The sequence below is a fragment of the Drosophila obscura genome, unplaced genomic scaffold (assembly GCF_018151105.1).
Source record: "Drosophila obscura isolate BZ-5 IFL unplaced genomic scaffold, ASM1815110v1 contig_73, whole genome shotgun sequence".
NCBI classification, from domain to species: domain Eukaryota; kingdom Metazoa; phylum Arthropoda; class Insecta; order Diptera; family Drosophilidae; genus Drosophila; species Drosophila obscura.
The window spans coordinates 5,162,756-5,175,770 of NW_024542865.1; the positions used below are offsets into that span (position 1 = coordinate 5,162,756).

Here is a 13,015-nt window from a genome sequence, read left to right on the forward strand (position 1 = left end):
CGAGATCTGCAGTTTTATTATGCAATTTGCTATTCCATTGTTTTAATTAAATTTTGTGAATTGTACAACTCTTTTTCGTATTGGTATATTGGTAGCTCCGCTCGCGCATTGGTGAGAAAAAAGTGCTGCCAAGCGATGAACATGTCGCGCCATCAGCTGATTACCAAAGCAAAACAAAAAATACAAATACAAATACAACCACAATTAAATATTTATTTTCCATGCAGCACATTTTGTATTTCAATGCATTTTTACTGTGAACAAATAAATGGGTCCCTCGGCTAACATTTCCAGTAGACTTTCGAGGCGGATCATCAGCTTTATGCCTGTACTAAGGAATCGTACATTTGTACCAGTTTTATAGCTTTAATATTATGCGTATTATTGTTACATTTCAAGATTTTTTTTGATTAAATTTATTAGGAACACAGCTTAATGCCACTTCGACGGCAGCTTGAGTAAGGATTGTGGTATATGTTTCATGTGTGGCATTTAAAATGCCAGAATAGAATTTATTATTGATGTGTGGGCAGAGTCCCTCGCGCAGTTGCCTTTTTGCATGTCCCATTCTCGTCGCCTGTGTCATCTTTCTGCATTCAAAAACAATCAAATTATTGGACAAGAAAGCGTCTGGGATTGGTGTGTACTTACTAGAGGCACTCTCGCTCTAGTTCTCCTTTTGCTTCTGCGCTTTGGCTGCCAGAGTTTGCTTGGAAGCGAATGCGGATTTCGGCTTACCAGGGACTCGGCGTGCCGGCTCGTTGGCAGCACGTGAGTTGCCATTGATCTCTGATGGCTTCCCGACAAAATTCAGATTGATGACACTCAGCTGCTTAATCTCTGCGGCTCCCTTATTGTTGGTGTCTGCGCCAGACTTCGGGGTGCCCGATTCTAATGGACCCAATTTCGAGGCAAAAGGCGCGACCTTAATGCGCTTTGTGGCGGGACTGATACCCTTTACCAGCACGGCATCAGCCACATTCTCGTTGGATGGCGATTCGCTGGCGTTGGACGAGGAGCTGGACGAGCGTGAACGCCGCACCTCTCGTCGCATGGCAGCGGCACGCACCTTGTGCAAGCGTTTGCTGTTAACGCCGCCTCGCTTGTGATCCCAGGTATGGTTGGAATCGGACGAGTCCGTGCTCGATTCGCCGCTCAACGAGCGGCGACGAGCTGTGCCGCACAACAGGTACGGCGTAACACTCGGACTGGTGCGTCCCGAACGTTTCGCTGATAATGGCGTATTATCCATTAGTTCACTTTCAAATTTCTCCGATTTAATTACGCGTAAGTCTTCCGTTCCCTTTTCAATGCCATTAGCCATTGGAAATGCTACGTGAGACAAATCAGATCTGACATTTGTTTCTTCTCATTAGTGTGGGAACAAAACCGATAGCCGGCACACAATGGTGATGGTAAGTGCTTTTTTCCTATCAAGTGATTAGTATCGTTGTGGCACGATATATTTTTATCCTATTCCAGTTATTATTTAACCACAACTAAGTGGCTTCTTCTATTAGTTTATTTTGCCTTTCTCTGTGATCTTTTGCATTGTAGCACATAGGAATATTCTACGGCATGTTTTGGGCGAAAGGTTGCGCCTGTAGTGTTGCAAAATGCATCAAAAAATGCCATTTGATTTGTATTTTCCAAAGCCGCTTTAAGTTTATTGCATAAAATTTGCAGCGTTTATTATTTTAGCCAGTAAAAGATTTTAACATAATATAATATAAACGCATGAAAATATTATTCAAGTAAAGTATTGTCTGGCAGAACCTTTTACAGCACTGTTTTCGCCATACAACGCTGTGTGTCTGTCTCACTCACTCACATACATATATGTATAACATATAATATAATTGCAGATGATAATTATCATCGGCATCATGATTATCATGCTCTACACACGGATACGCATTCTGTTGCCAGGCTTTCTTCCTTCTCCGCTTAAAAAGGCTCTTTATTATATTTAACTATGTTTTCTTCTTTTATTATTATAATTCGCTTTGTCTCTGGCATTTAGTTTGGCCAATGCGTCAAAATTTAAATGGTTTTTCTAGCACCAAAAAAAAAAGGTTATTATAATTTAGATATTGAAAATTCTCACTAACTTCAGAATGCAACCACACTATATATCCTATGGTATATGTACCTATATATGTACATATGTATTTATGTAATTTCTTGTATTTTTATACATTTCTTTTCTTTTATTTTGTTGTATGTTGCCCAAAATTTGTTGTCTCCCACATTTAATCCAGCCCATAAGTAAACAGAAAACCGAAAACAAAGTCACATACATACGTTACACATACATATACATACATACATATGTACATATGGTAGAAAGCCCGTAAATGCGTTTGGCGCAGACAGAAATTATCGATCCAAAAGTTACACACACACACACTCGTAATATTTAAGCAGACCCAAAAAAGTAAAACACTTGAGTAGCCCCCCCCCCCCCCCTCACCCCTTCCAACGAAACCAAAAAAAAAAAAAGATTGGTCCAAGAAGCGTCGACGATGCCAGCCTCCTGGCTCTGGCTGGGGGTGGCGAGTGCGGGTGTGGATGGGCCACAGCCAACAGCGTTTTTATTGCAGCTTCTTCTTGATAAAATAATCATGACCTAACACAATAATGGTGTAAATAACTGGCCCCCCACCCCGCATGCCGCATGCCGCTGCCGTTTCCATTCACTGGGCGGCAAGCAGTTTGTGAGGCATTGCCCTTGCCATATCTCCCGCTCTCCCTCTATTTCATGTGATGACGCAGCGCGGGTCGGGTCGATCTGAAGTGTAGCTAAAATATATTCAAAAAGTATATATATGAATATCTCAACAAAGAGGAAGAAGCTGCACTAGTTTTTCCACCCCGCTGGGTACTTTCTTTTTTATCCAACCCTCTGCTTAAGCCATCGCACCTACTCGTCATAGTAATCCCACGCTAAAGCCAGAACCACATTCTCATACCCAGTTCTCGACCACCGCGCGAGTTTTATTTGAAACGGAACGCTCGTAGAACAACTGACCGTGTGGCCTAATGGATAAGGCGTCGGACTTCGGATCCGAAGATTGCAGGTTCGAGTCCTGTCACGGTCGAACATAAAGTAACTTTTTTTTTCAACTCTTTATTCCTATTTATTTATTTGGCCTCTTTTTCTTTTGTATAAGAACATTTGTTTTTGGCCTAAGGGCAACGGCAAGGATAAGCATTGAATTAGTTAGCTGCAGCCTGTTGCCTGCTAAAGAGCTTTATATCTTTTCTGGCACAGCAACGCAGCAAGCAGTCGTGGCCGAGTGGTTAAGGCGTCTGACTCGAAATCAGATTCCCTCTGGGAGCGTAGGTTCGAATCCTACCGGCTGCGAATCATCGGTGTTTCAAAATACCATTCTTTTTTTGTTATTTATTATTTATGTTGCTTAATAATAAAATTATTGAGAAGAAATTACATATTCTATTATTTCGCATTTAAATGGTTTCATGTGTAGTATGGAATCAAGTTAATAAATAAGTTTAACATATAATTATTTGAGTTTTATATTATTTAAATGTGTATAGATAAAAATAAAATAAATTAAATAAATATAGTTACAATATAATTTTTTGAATTTTATATTATTGAAATGTGTATAGATAAAAGATAAAATAAATTATTTGCCCGTCCATAAAGATATATCATATACCCCTTATTTTCGTAAAATTCCTTAAAAGTGGGGGGTAGGGAAAGTGCCTTTGACCCCATAGTCTTCGTCTTTTAGTCTTAGCTTCAATGGTTAAATTGCAACTGCATTTTAATCATTTATGATCAATTCATTTGATTATCTTTTGGCATACAATTGTGATCTAATGTGGAACAAAGTCTGGCTATGGGAACTCGAAGCAGCAGTCGTGGCCGAGTGGTTAAGGCGTCTGACTCGAAATCAGATTCCCTCTGGGAGCGTAGGTTCGAATCCTACCGGCTGCGCAACACAAGCTTAGTTTTCTTTTCTTTCTTTTTTCCATCTATCCTATCTTTCTACACATGTTTTTATTGTCTTTTAATTTACAAATATATCTTTATCTTTTATCATGTAAAACATGGAAGAGCATGTTTTGATTTGTTTAATTTTGATTTAATTCAATTTCCTATTTGTAGAATTTATAATCCATACATATGTCTGTGGGTATTTGTTGTCCACAAGTTTTTTGTTTGTCGCCTCGTTTGCATTTTTTGTGTGTTTGCTGTTTTGTCTGGCAATGCGTAGACGACCCCGCCGCACACACACAGATACGCACCAATACTAGCACTGGAAATACGCACAAATTATTTACGTTTACTGCCGACTCGTCGGGTTCGGGTTCTCGGGTTCGTTGAACCTTTGTTTGAACCTCTCCACGAGTATCTTTTTCGGCTGCTTTTATTTTTGTACAAATTATTTTGTTGGCTGGCTTTCCTTTACTTTCGTTTTGCCCTTCCGTCTGGCATTGGTGTGTGTGTGTGTGCGTATGGGAATATCGACCCCCCCAAAAAACAAAAAAAAAAAAACAAAAAGGAACGAAAGGCCCGAAATGTGTCCTGTCTGCCTTTCGCTTGTGGTTTGGGGTCGTGCCGGCCACTTTTTTAGACTGCCTGCAAATGCTCACTCATCCGTATCTGACGCAGGTACATATTTTATGATACTTTATATAAATGTTGATGAGTTTTTTGGGTATAGTTTATTAAGATGACAGCTCCTAGCATACTTTGGGGCGCCGAAACCCTGTAGAAAATCATTCAACAACATCAAAATAAGATGCACGTATGTTTGAGCCTGTTTTGTTGTTCTGTAATGTAATCCCTGCCAATTGGCATACCAAATTGAAAGATTTATTGGACTCTTTCATGCCTCAGCCCATGTACAAATCAACATGTGGCTGGCTGGCTGGCTGCAAGCGGAAACTTTTCTCGGTGCAACAGGGAACTTTTTTTGCTGCTGCTGCTTGCTGCTCACATGAGGCAGAGGAGCAAGTTTTTTAGACAGCGCAAGACGAGGGGCAGTGGCTGCGGCGGCGGCGGCATGAAGAACTACTAGAAAAAGAAGAAGAAGAAGAACTACTACTCGTAGCACTGGGTACGGGAGGCTGGGAGTTTGAATTTATGTGGAGACTGTCGGTCCGAAGGCTGAAAGGCTAGCTAGCTAGCTGCCTGGCTGGCTGGCTGGCTGCCTGGCTGCCTGGCTCCTCTGTCCACAGTCGGCTTAGCATAATAAACGTCAGAATTAATTGGATTTTAATTGTCTGTTAAGCGCTGAAATTAAGTGCAGCCAAACTAGATTGTTGCCCCAGCGCCACAGCCGAGGGAGTTGAAGAGAAATGTATTACCAACTCGCAAACTGACTGCTTTATTCAGACCGACTTCTGCGCCCCCTCTGCAGCAGATACCGATCTTAACAATGCTCAACCAAGCGACACACAACACACATATGAAGATTATTTGCATGTCGTAGTCGTCGCCGTCGTCGTCGTTTTGGTGGTCGTTTTGTCCAACTTCCCCAATTTGAGTCGCTGCATCGAATCTCCATCTGCGGCGATCCAATCCAATCCAAGTGGCTTTTTGTTGCTGCTTGATGACGCCGCCCCATGCTGCCTGCCGATTGCCCATCTTTGATTGAGCTGGACAGGCGGCGGCGTCTTCTGCTCTAAGCTAGCAAAAACTACATGGAAAATTATGGCCAAAAAGATGTTCAAAACAAAAAGAAAGTTGCCTGCAAAATAATTCCTATAAATTATGGCTTTATTTTTGGGCCAGAGAGCAGACTTCCATGGCGTAATCCAATGACAATGATAAACTGTTCGTAAATGGCGAACAAAATTTTCCATATAGTCAATGGATTTAATTTGTATTTTAAACTGAATTTTGTGTGTCAGAAATTTGTTTCGAGTGTTTGTTGATTTTTTAGTTAGTTTTGGAAGCTGTTTTAAAGCTTTAAAATATACTTATATACAGGCAGTTGCGTCCCTTGGATGAAGTCTCGAAAAAGCAAAACATAAACCCTGAGATCGAAGGAGAATTTTTATTATTGTACCATTTTCTGTGCTTATATTCAATAATACTTTAAACAGAAATATAGCAGTTCTGAGGAGCTTTTTTTGAATATTATTTAGCCCAAAAATATTCGCCATTGATAACAGAATTTGTAGCTATTTATTTATTATTATTATTTATTTATTATTTATTTATCATTATTTATTATTTATTTATTATTTATTTAATTTGATTAAATTCAAATTCACCCAAATTCAAATGCCCTTGAAATTGCATATAAATTCCTCGAAATGTGTGTGCGTGTGTGTTGCTTGCCTCATGCAGCTGTCCTGGAACCGGACAGCCGGCAGCCGCCACAAATGGAATTACCAACTTGAGACGCGGCAAACATCAACTTGAAGTATAAGAACACCAAACAAAACCCAGGAACAACAGCCACACGAAAACGTTCAACGAACTTTAGGCCCGATTCCCCCGCTCACGGGCCGGAGGCGACAACGAGGATTCCCCACTGCGTATACGCAATGGCCAGGACACATCATCAGCTGTTGCCCATTGGCATTGTGGCAGGACAGCCACAGCACCCAGGGCACTCACATTTTGATTTACGCCCAGCAGCAGAAGAAGAGGAAGAAGAAGAAGCCGAAGAAACGAAGACGAGCGGCAATGGCAGTGGCAGGGGCAGTGGCAGTGGCAGCGTCAGTGGCAGGTTCAATGCACTCCCAGACACCAGGCTCGGCCAGGGGCCCGATGACGTTTTGGGCCAAGGGGATAATCCAACAGGCAACAGACTCTTGTCTGTATTTCTCTCTGTGTGTGTGTGTGTGTGTGCTTTGTCGACACGCACACGTGTCCGTGTCCTGTGTCCCGTGTCCCGTTCTGGCCATGTCCTGCGAGAGGGATTGGCTTTTTGGGCTTCGCTTTTGTCGGCAGTTTCGTCGGCGTCTTCGTAGGGCTTCGGACTTTTCGGCTCGCAGGCGCTTTTTTCTTTTTTTTTTTGGTTATGGTTTTTTTTTATTTCATTTTATTTTTCGGGTGTCAATGTCCTGCGTGTGCTGCCACAGTATCTCCCGCTCTCTCTCTCTCTCTCTCTCTCTCTCTCTGTGTGCTAGCCATGTGTCCTGCAACAGCAGCAAAGTTTTCAATTCGCGTTGCGTTTTGCGTTACGCTCGTCACATTTTATTAGCCCGTTTTCGGGCTGCAGGACATTGAACGTCTGTCTCCCTGCAAGAGTCCTTTGTGTCGCAATAAATAACACACAAACACACACACTCGCACACTCGCACGTAGCTACAAGTGTGCGTGTGAGGCCTTCCCTGCTTATTTTTGTTTTCTTCTTCAGAATTTTATGTACGTTTTTTTTTCTGGTTTTTATTTTTTTCGGTATTTTTTGTTTTGTTTTCTTTTTTTTGGTTTTAGATATTGAGGTGCATTGAACTGCAGGGCCGCCGCCGCCGCCGCCTCCTTTCACGCTGCTTTTTGATGTTGATGGCTGTGGGGGGACTTCAGCCTGAAATTGTTTAAATATTCGCCTGCTTTTTATACCCTTTTGCCATGGCCAGCAGCGCATGGATGGCAAAGAATTGATGGATCGCTGTTTAATGCATTGATTAAATCATTTGCCTATTTAAGCGATGATTTCAAGCATTTGGAATTACTTTTTGTGCTGCCTAAGAATTACTTTTTGTCCATTTCCATTTATGGAAAATTGTTTGTGCTCGCACTTCACTCGCTTTGGCTTAGGGTATTCCTTAGTCGGGCTATGCCCGTTTATGCCAAAGGTTTTTGTGTGTGGGAATTGTGTCTTGGCGGGGGTCAAACAATGGACAGTGTGTGGATTCGGGCATATCCTTATGCACCGCTATCCCCTGGGCAGCCAAAAGAACCTTTGGATTAGGGCCTTGACAATTGCGAGGGCGATGTTGCATTTTTGTGGCCACTGCCCTCACAAAGAACAGCAGCAGCAGGAGGAGAAGGAGGAGCAGGAGGGGGAGAGCGTATTGTTGGTGGCATGAGGCAGGGTGCCGTTGTGCCTCCAGCTGCCTGTTACCTCTAACGGGAACACTTAACCCTAAGCATATTTCGGCATTTCTTTTTGTGTGTGTGTTGCATTTTTATTTTATTTTATTTTTGCATTTTATTTTCATTTTTTTTTTGTTTTGCTTGGGAGGGGGCGCTAATGATGATGAAGCGGCCAGAAAGAGATAGGATGCGGGGGGTACGGTGCTGTGCAGAGCGATAGAGAGAAAGCAGAGGAGTGGGTAGTGGGGGGGCACGAACAACTGCTGCTGCTGCTGCTGCTGCCACAGTGTGTCTCCTTGATGCGTCCTTCAGGAGCTCTCTGGCGCATGACTTTTGCCGTCTTTGCAACTTTTTCCCCAACTTCTGTTGCAAGTCACAAAAAAAAATACAAAAACAAAAAAAAAACAGCAAAAACAACAGCAACAACAACAACAGAAACTGCGTTATTTTCTTGGCGTATTTTTTTTCTCGGATGAGTAGAAGCAGCGCAACAGCACCAGGACTTTGTCTATGCTGCAAAAGAATGCCTTTGGGGCATTTAGATAAAAAATACATGAAGCCAGCCATAGCGAGAGAGAGAGAGAGCGGGGGGAGAGGGAGACCCAAAGCCAAAAGGATACTAAAAAGAATGAGACAGAGTTGCGACTAGGGGCAGAGTCAGTGACAGGTGGGGGCGGCGGTAGGACACAGGGAGGCCTGCATATTGCACTTGAGAGAGCTTCACATAAAAAAAAATCTACCAAAAATAACAACGAAAAATTGCGAAAAGAAAAAAAATCACACGACGCACATAAAATGAGACGAAGAAAAACAGCAACAACAAAAAAGAAATATAAGAAAATTGTAATAGAATTTACTTGACAGGGATGGCCTGACAGGGGGTGGTGGCGTGTAGTGGGCTGGTGAGCTGACAAGGAGTGAGTTGCTCGTGGTCCCCAGCTGTGGAATTTCCATATACCTTTTATTATTTTTGTTGTGCTTGTTTTTATTTTATAATTTAAGGAATTATGCAAAAGGTTTCTTGGCAGCAGATCTGAAGATGGCAAATCCGTAGAACTGAGGGAGGGAGGGAGGCTTACCATGGCATGGATGTATAGCTAGGAGCAGGTTGACAATTTTGTAAATTCTAATCGAAGATCTATGAGGCAAAGCAAATTATGCTTAGATACAGACTCGAGCGCCAAAGAGCGAATTAAATTAAATGCCTTTTTCTTATCAATTTTTTTTTATATTTTTTTTTCATTTCGACTTTTTTTAGTTGCCAAATTCATGCCAATTCCACATCCTACATGTACTCTATTTTCCCCAGCAAATTAATACCGCTTCCACGCCATTCAGCTACCAGTTGCAGCGCGAACTTTGGAGTTTTTTAATGCCCAACATTCATACGAGATGTCCCTCAACTCAATACAGAGCCACACAACAATGTCGTTGCCGTCGCCGTGGCCGTCACCGAGGCTAATCTACAGCAATTTTTACGCTTTTCACAAGAAATCCTGCCCTCAACCAAAAAAAGAAACAAACAAAAAAATAAAAACGAAAATCGAGTGGGTGGTAGGAGGAGGAGGATGAGGAGGAACCACGTCTCAAAAGAAAGAAAACTTTGGACTTTGAATGGTCGGGAATTTTCCTTTTCATCAGCTTAAAAGCCTGGCACCCAGCGCCAAGGGTAGCGAGCGCCCAGAGCCGTGCAAAAAGAAAAGCAAAGCAAAGCAGTGCAGTGCAGTGCAGGGCAGTGGGTAGGGATAGGGATAGGGGAGCCAAGAGCCAATGATGAAAGATACATTTGTAGCGCAAAGATATGCGTTACATTTATTATACCCCGCAGTCAGCAGAGTGCGCCACAGAGGGTATGTCGAGCAAGCGATGCGAATGTGATTAAATGCCAGAAATGCAGCGTAGAAATAAAACGAATTAACATTCGAATAATTCAGGGATTATTAGGCAGAAGCATGCATGGGTTTGGATCTATAATCTACAGATCGCTGCTGCACGAAATAGCCATTAATTATGAACTATTTTTTAAGTAGAAAGAATTTTTTTCTTTGATTAAAAATCCCCCGTAGTAGTAGCGGGTATCTCGAGAGTCCGAATGCACTCGTTACTGTTTGTATTTACTCGCTGGTTTTTTTGCACTCGCTTTTTTTCGTTTTGTATTTTTATATCTTGTATTCTTTGTCCACAAGAGTGTGAATCTCAAAGATGCCGTCAGAGGGCTTATCCCACCTATTTTGCTCTCTCGTCATTTTTTCCTTTTATTTATGGCATTTGTTTTTTGCGCATTGTCAACGCTAGTGGGAGTCGTCGTAGTCATCGTCGCCTCATAATCCGTTATTAATTGCTCAACGACATGTTACCAAGGATCGGAAGGATAGCATAGGATGGTATAGGATAGGATAGGATAGGATAGGATGGTATATGGGGGTGGCATGTCCACTCCCATAGATGCATGAATGGTGGCTGCAGTGGGGGCAGGGCTATGCATGTAGTTACATTTGTATCTTTTGTCTGCACAACTCCATTTAGACAGCTGAAGAAAAACTTTTGCCATTGCCCCCATGTACATACATACATACATACATATGTATCTTTATATATGCAGCTTTATTTGTATCTGTATCTGTATCTGTGGCCGGTATTCCATGGCCATATCGGTTACTACTTCTTCTTCAGTTGGCCTCTCACTCACTCTGTGTCTTTCTGCGGCTGCCCTACACTTGTTCTGTAATTTATTTACTCAAAACACGCAAAATTATTTTATGCAAATGATTTCTCAACATTTTGCACTTCCCCCAAGTTGACTCAGCCAGCCATCCCATCCATCCATCCCCCACTAGCCCTCCTTTTGGGACTCTTTTCTGCCTCCGCCTCACGCCTCCCTGCTCTCTCTCTCTCTCTCTGACAGTTTTGTAGTCTGCCCTATTTTCGGGGGCGTGGCCAGTTCAAGCGTTTAACTTGTGACTTATAGAGTGTGTGGTAGCAGCCCATTGAAATGGAGCAACAAAACTTTTACCGCATGTGCAACTTGTTTAGTTGATTTTATTTATTAAATGTAAATACATTTGATAGCCAAGTTGTTTAGCTGTTATTTAATGGCACTCTCTACGGTCTACGATATACGCTCTACGATCTACGATCTAGGACGGATTACGGTCTATGAAATGTTAAAAAGCTTCAAAAGTTTTATACCAAAAATAGACAAACATTATGTAGTTTTTTCCACACATCTAATGGGCTTTATTATCGTACAATACATTAAATATTTTAAATTTTTTGTATTATTTATTTTAAATTATTTAATATTTTTTTTGCACCTTAAAAATCTAGCAGATGAAAGTTTCAAAAAGGATGTAAAATACTATTAAAACTTGCCACACATTTGGAATCAAATTATTGCTTATATAATAATAATTATAGTAATTATTTTAATTATAATTCTTATAATAAAAATGATGAAATAAATAGATTAAATAAAAATTAAATAAATTTAAATAAAATAAAATAAGTAAAATAAATTAAATAAATTAAATTCTGTAACTTTCATTTATTGTCAGCAATTAGATCTCCAAAATTGGCTCAACGAGTGTCGTAGTTCTGCCACTTGTAGCTACTTTTTGGCTTACTTCTCGGGTGGATCTGCTGATGGTGTCTGCCGTTTTGGCCCACATTTGTCAAGCAGATACGGGGTATTGCTGCAATAATTACAGCAAACTCTGCTCGAATCGAGACAATTTCCAGGTATCGGACAGATGGAAGAATCGGTGCCAGGCAGTGGAGTTCGGAGTTTGGAGTTGGATTGCAAATATGATATCGGACAACAAATGGACGAGCAATGGGCGAGTCGAACAGCAGAAGGTGAGATTTCGACATAATAACAAGGGGTGGGGAGGGGGGTTGGCCAAAAGTGAAAATTTGTGTGGACAAGAAGAAGGTCAAAAACTCTATTTTTTTTTTGTTCGGGTTTCGTGTGAAGTCCGCATGGAGTATTCGCGCATCTATCAGATACATAAATTAGATGAATGCGTCACGGCTGTGTGCGAATATTTTTTTTCTCTCTCTCTGTTTTGGCTTGCTGCTCACATAATTTTACATTCGATTTCCTCAATTAGTTCGGACTTGGGTCTGGGCCTGCCGAGCAGCTGTGCGAATTCTATTTTTTGGTTTTTTTTTTCGCCGGATTTTTTGGGTATCTGTGCAGATGAGCAGCAGCACAAAAGTCGATTAATCAACGCAGGCTTTGAGCCGTATTTGGGTCAAAGTCTTTCGGTTTTGTGCGGTCGTTTATCTCTGGGCAGAAACAACCGCCAGCAACAACCGAAATCAAACCAAAAGATACGCGTATCTAACATTTGCCCATTTCTTGCCATCTCTTTTCTTTTTTTTTCTTTTCTTTTCTTTTTGGGTTTGCGAATTTTTGTTGTTTGTCTTTTGCCCGGCTTCATGCGTTGCTCTGATTTCTGTCGTCGATTTGCGCAAGTTTGTCGCTCGTCGTCGCCTGTCTATCACTCGTTTGGCATCTCTAGAAACACTTCTTCGTCTGCCATGTAGCCGGGGGGGTCAATGATCCAATGTAGCGTCCATTTCTGGGTCCATCTCTGGCGAATTTTGCGGACTTGCTGCTGCTGCGGTTCAAAGCTCGGCGGGTGGCACGGCACGGTGCTTTAAAAGCCTTTAAAATTCAATCAATATGGGGTTAATTACATTTCGAATTTGTTTCTCTCTGCTATGATTATTTTCTTGGGTCAGTAAAGTCAGTCGGAAATATTATAAAAAAAAAAAAAACACACACACAAACATGGAACGATAGAAAAAGAATATTGGGCTCATAACGCAGTCGGTAGTTGCTTCGAACTGATCAGATATGCATCTTTGTTCGCTCAGATATGATATAAAACTGTCTGTATCTTTGTGTCCGGGGCACACGTTGGATATTCACGTGGATTTTCATGCGAAAATAAATTTATGGCACTGGGCACAGGTACATAT

The 13,015-nt window shown here is 41.6% G+C and overlaps 1 protein-coding gene and 3 non-coding genes across 4 annotated transcripts; 3 read left to right on the forward strand and 1 right to left on the reverse strand.

Annotated features, from left to right (window-relative positions):
- Window positions 1-237: 237 nt before the first annotated feature.
- On the reverse strand, window positions 238-1,488 carry LOC111065340. The gene is made up of 2 exons (XM_022353458.2): window positions 652-1,488; window positions 238-590 (listed from the first exon to the last, which is right to left on the reverse strand). The coding sequence occupies exon 1, from the start codon at window positions 1,322-1,324 to the stop codon at window positions 668-670; it is 657 nt and encodes a 218-aa protein (XP_022209150.1). The 5' UTR covers window positions 1,325-1,488; the 3' UTR covers window positions 238-590; window positions 652-667.
- Window positions 1,489-3,028: 1,540 nt separating this feature from the next.
- Trnar-ucg lies at window positions 3,029-3,101 on the forward strand. Its single transcript has one exon. It is a non-coding gene; the product is annotated as a tRNA-Arg (tRNA).
- A 184-nt stretch (window positions 3,102-3,285) lies between these two features.
- On the forward strand, window positions 3,286-3,367 carry Trnas-cga. The gene has a single exon. It is a non-coding gene; the product is annotated as a tRNA-Ser (tRNA).
- Window positions 3,368-3,885: 518 nt separating this feature from the next.
- Trnas-cga lies at window positions 3,886-3,967 on the forward strand. Its single transcript has one exon. It is a non-coding gene; the product is annotated as a tRNA-Ser (tRNA).
- The last annotated feature ends 9,048 nt before the right edge of the window (window positions 3,968-13,015 follow it).

Coding starts and splice junctions, on each gene's coding strand:
- LOC111065340 (XM_022353458.2), bottom strand. CDS start 1,324: ATGGCTAATGGCATTGAAAAGGGAACGGAAGACTTACGCGTAATTAAA.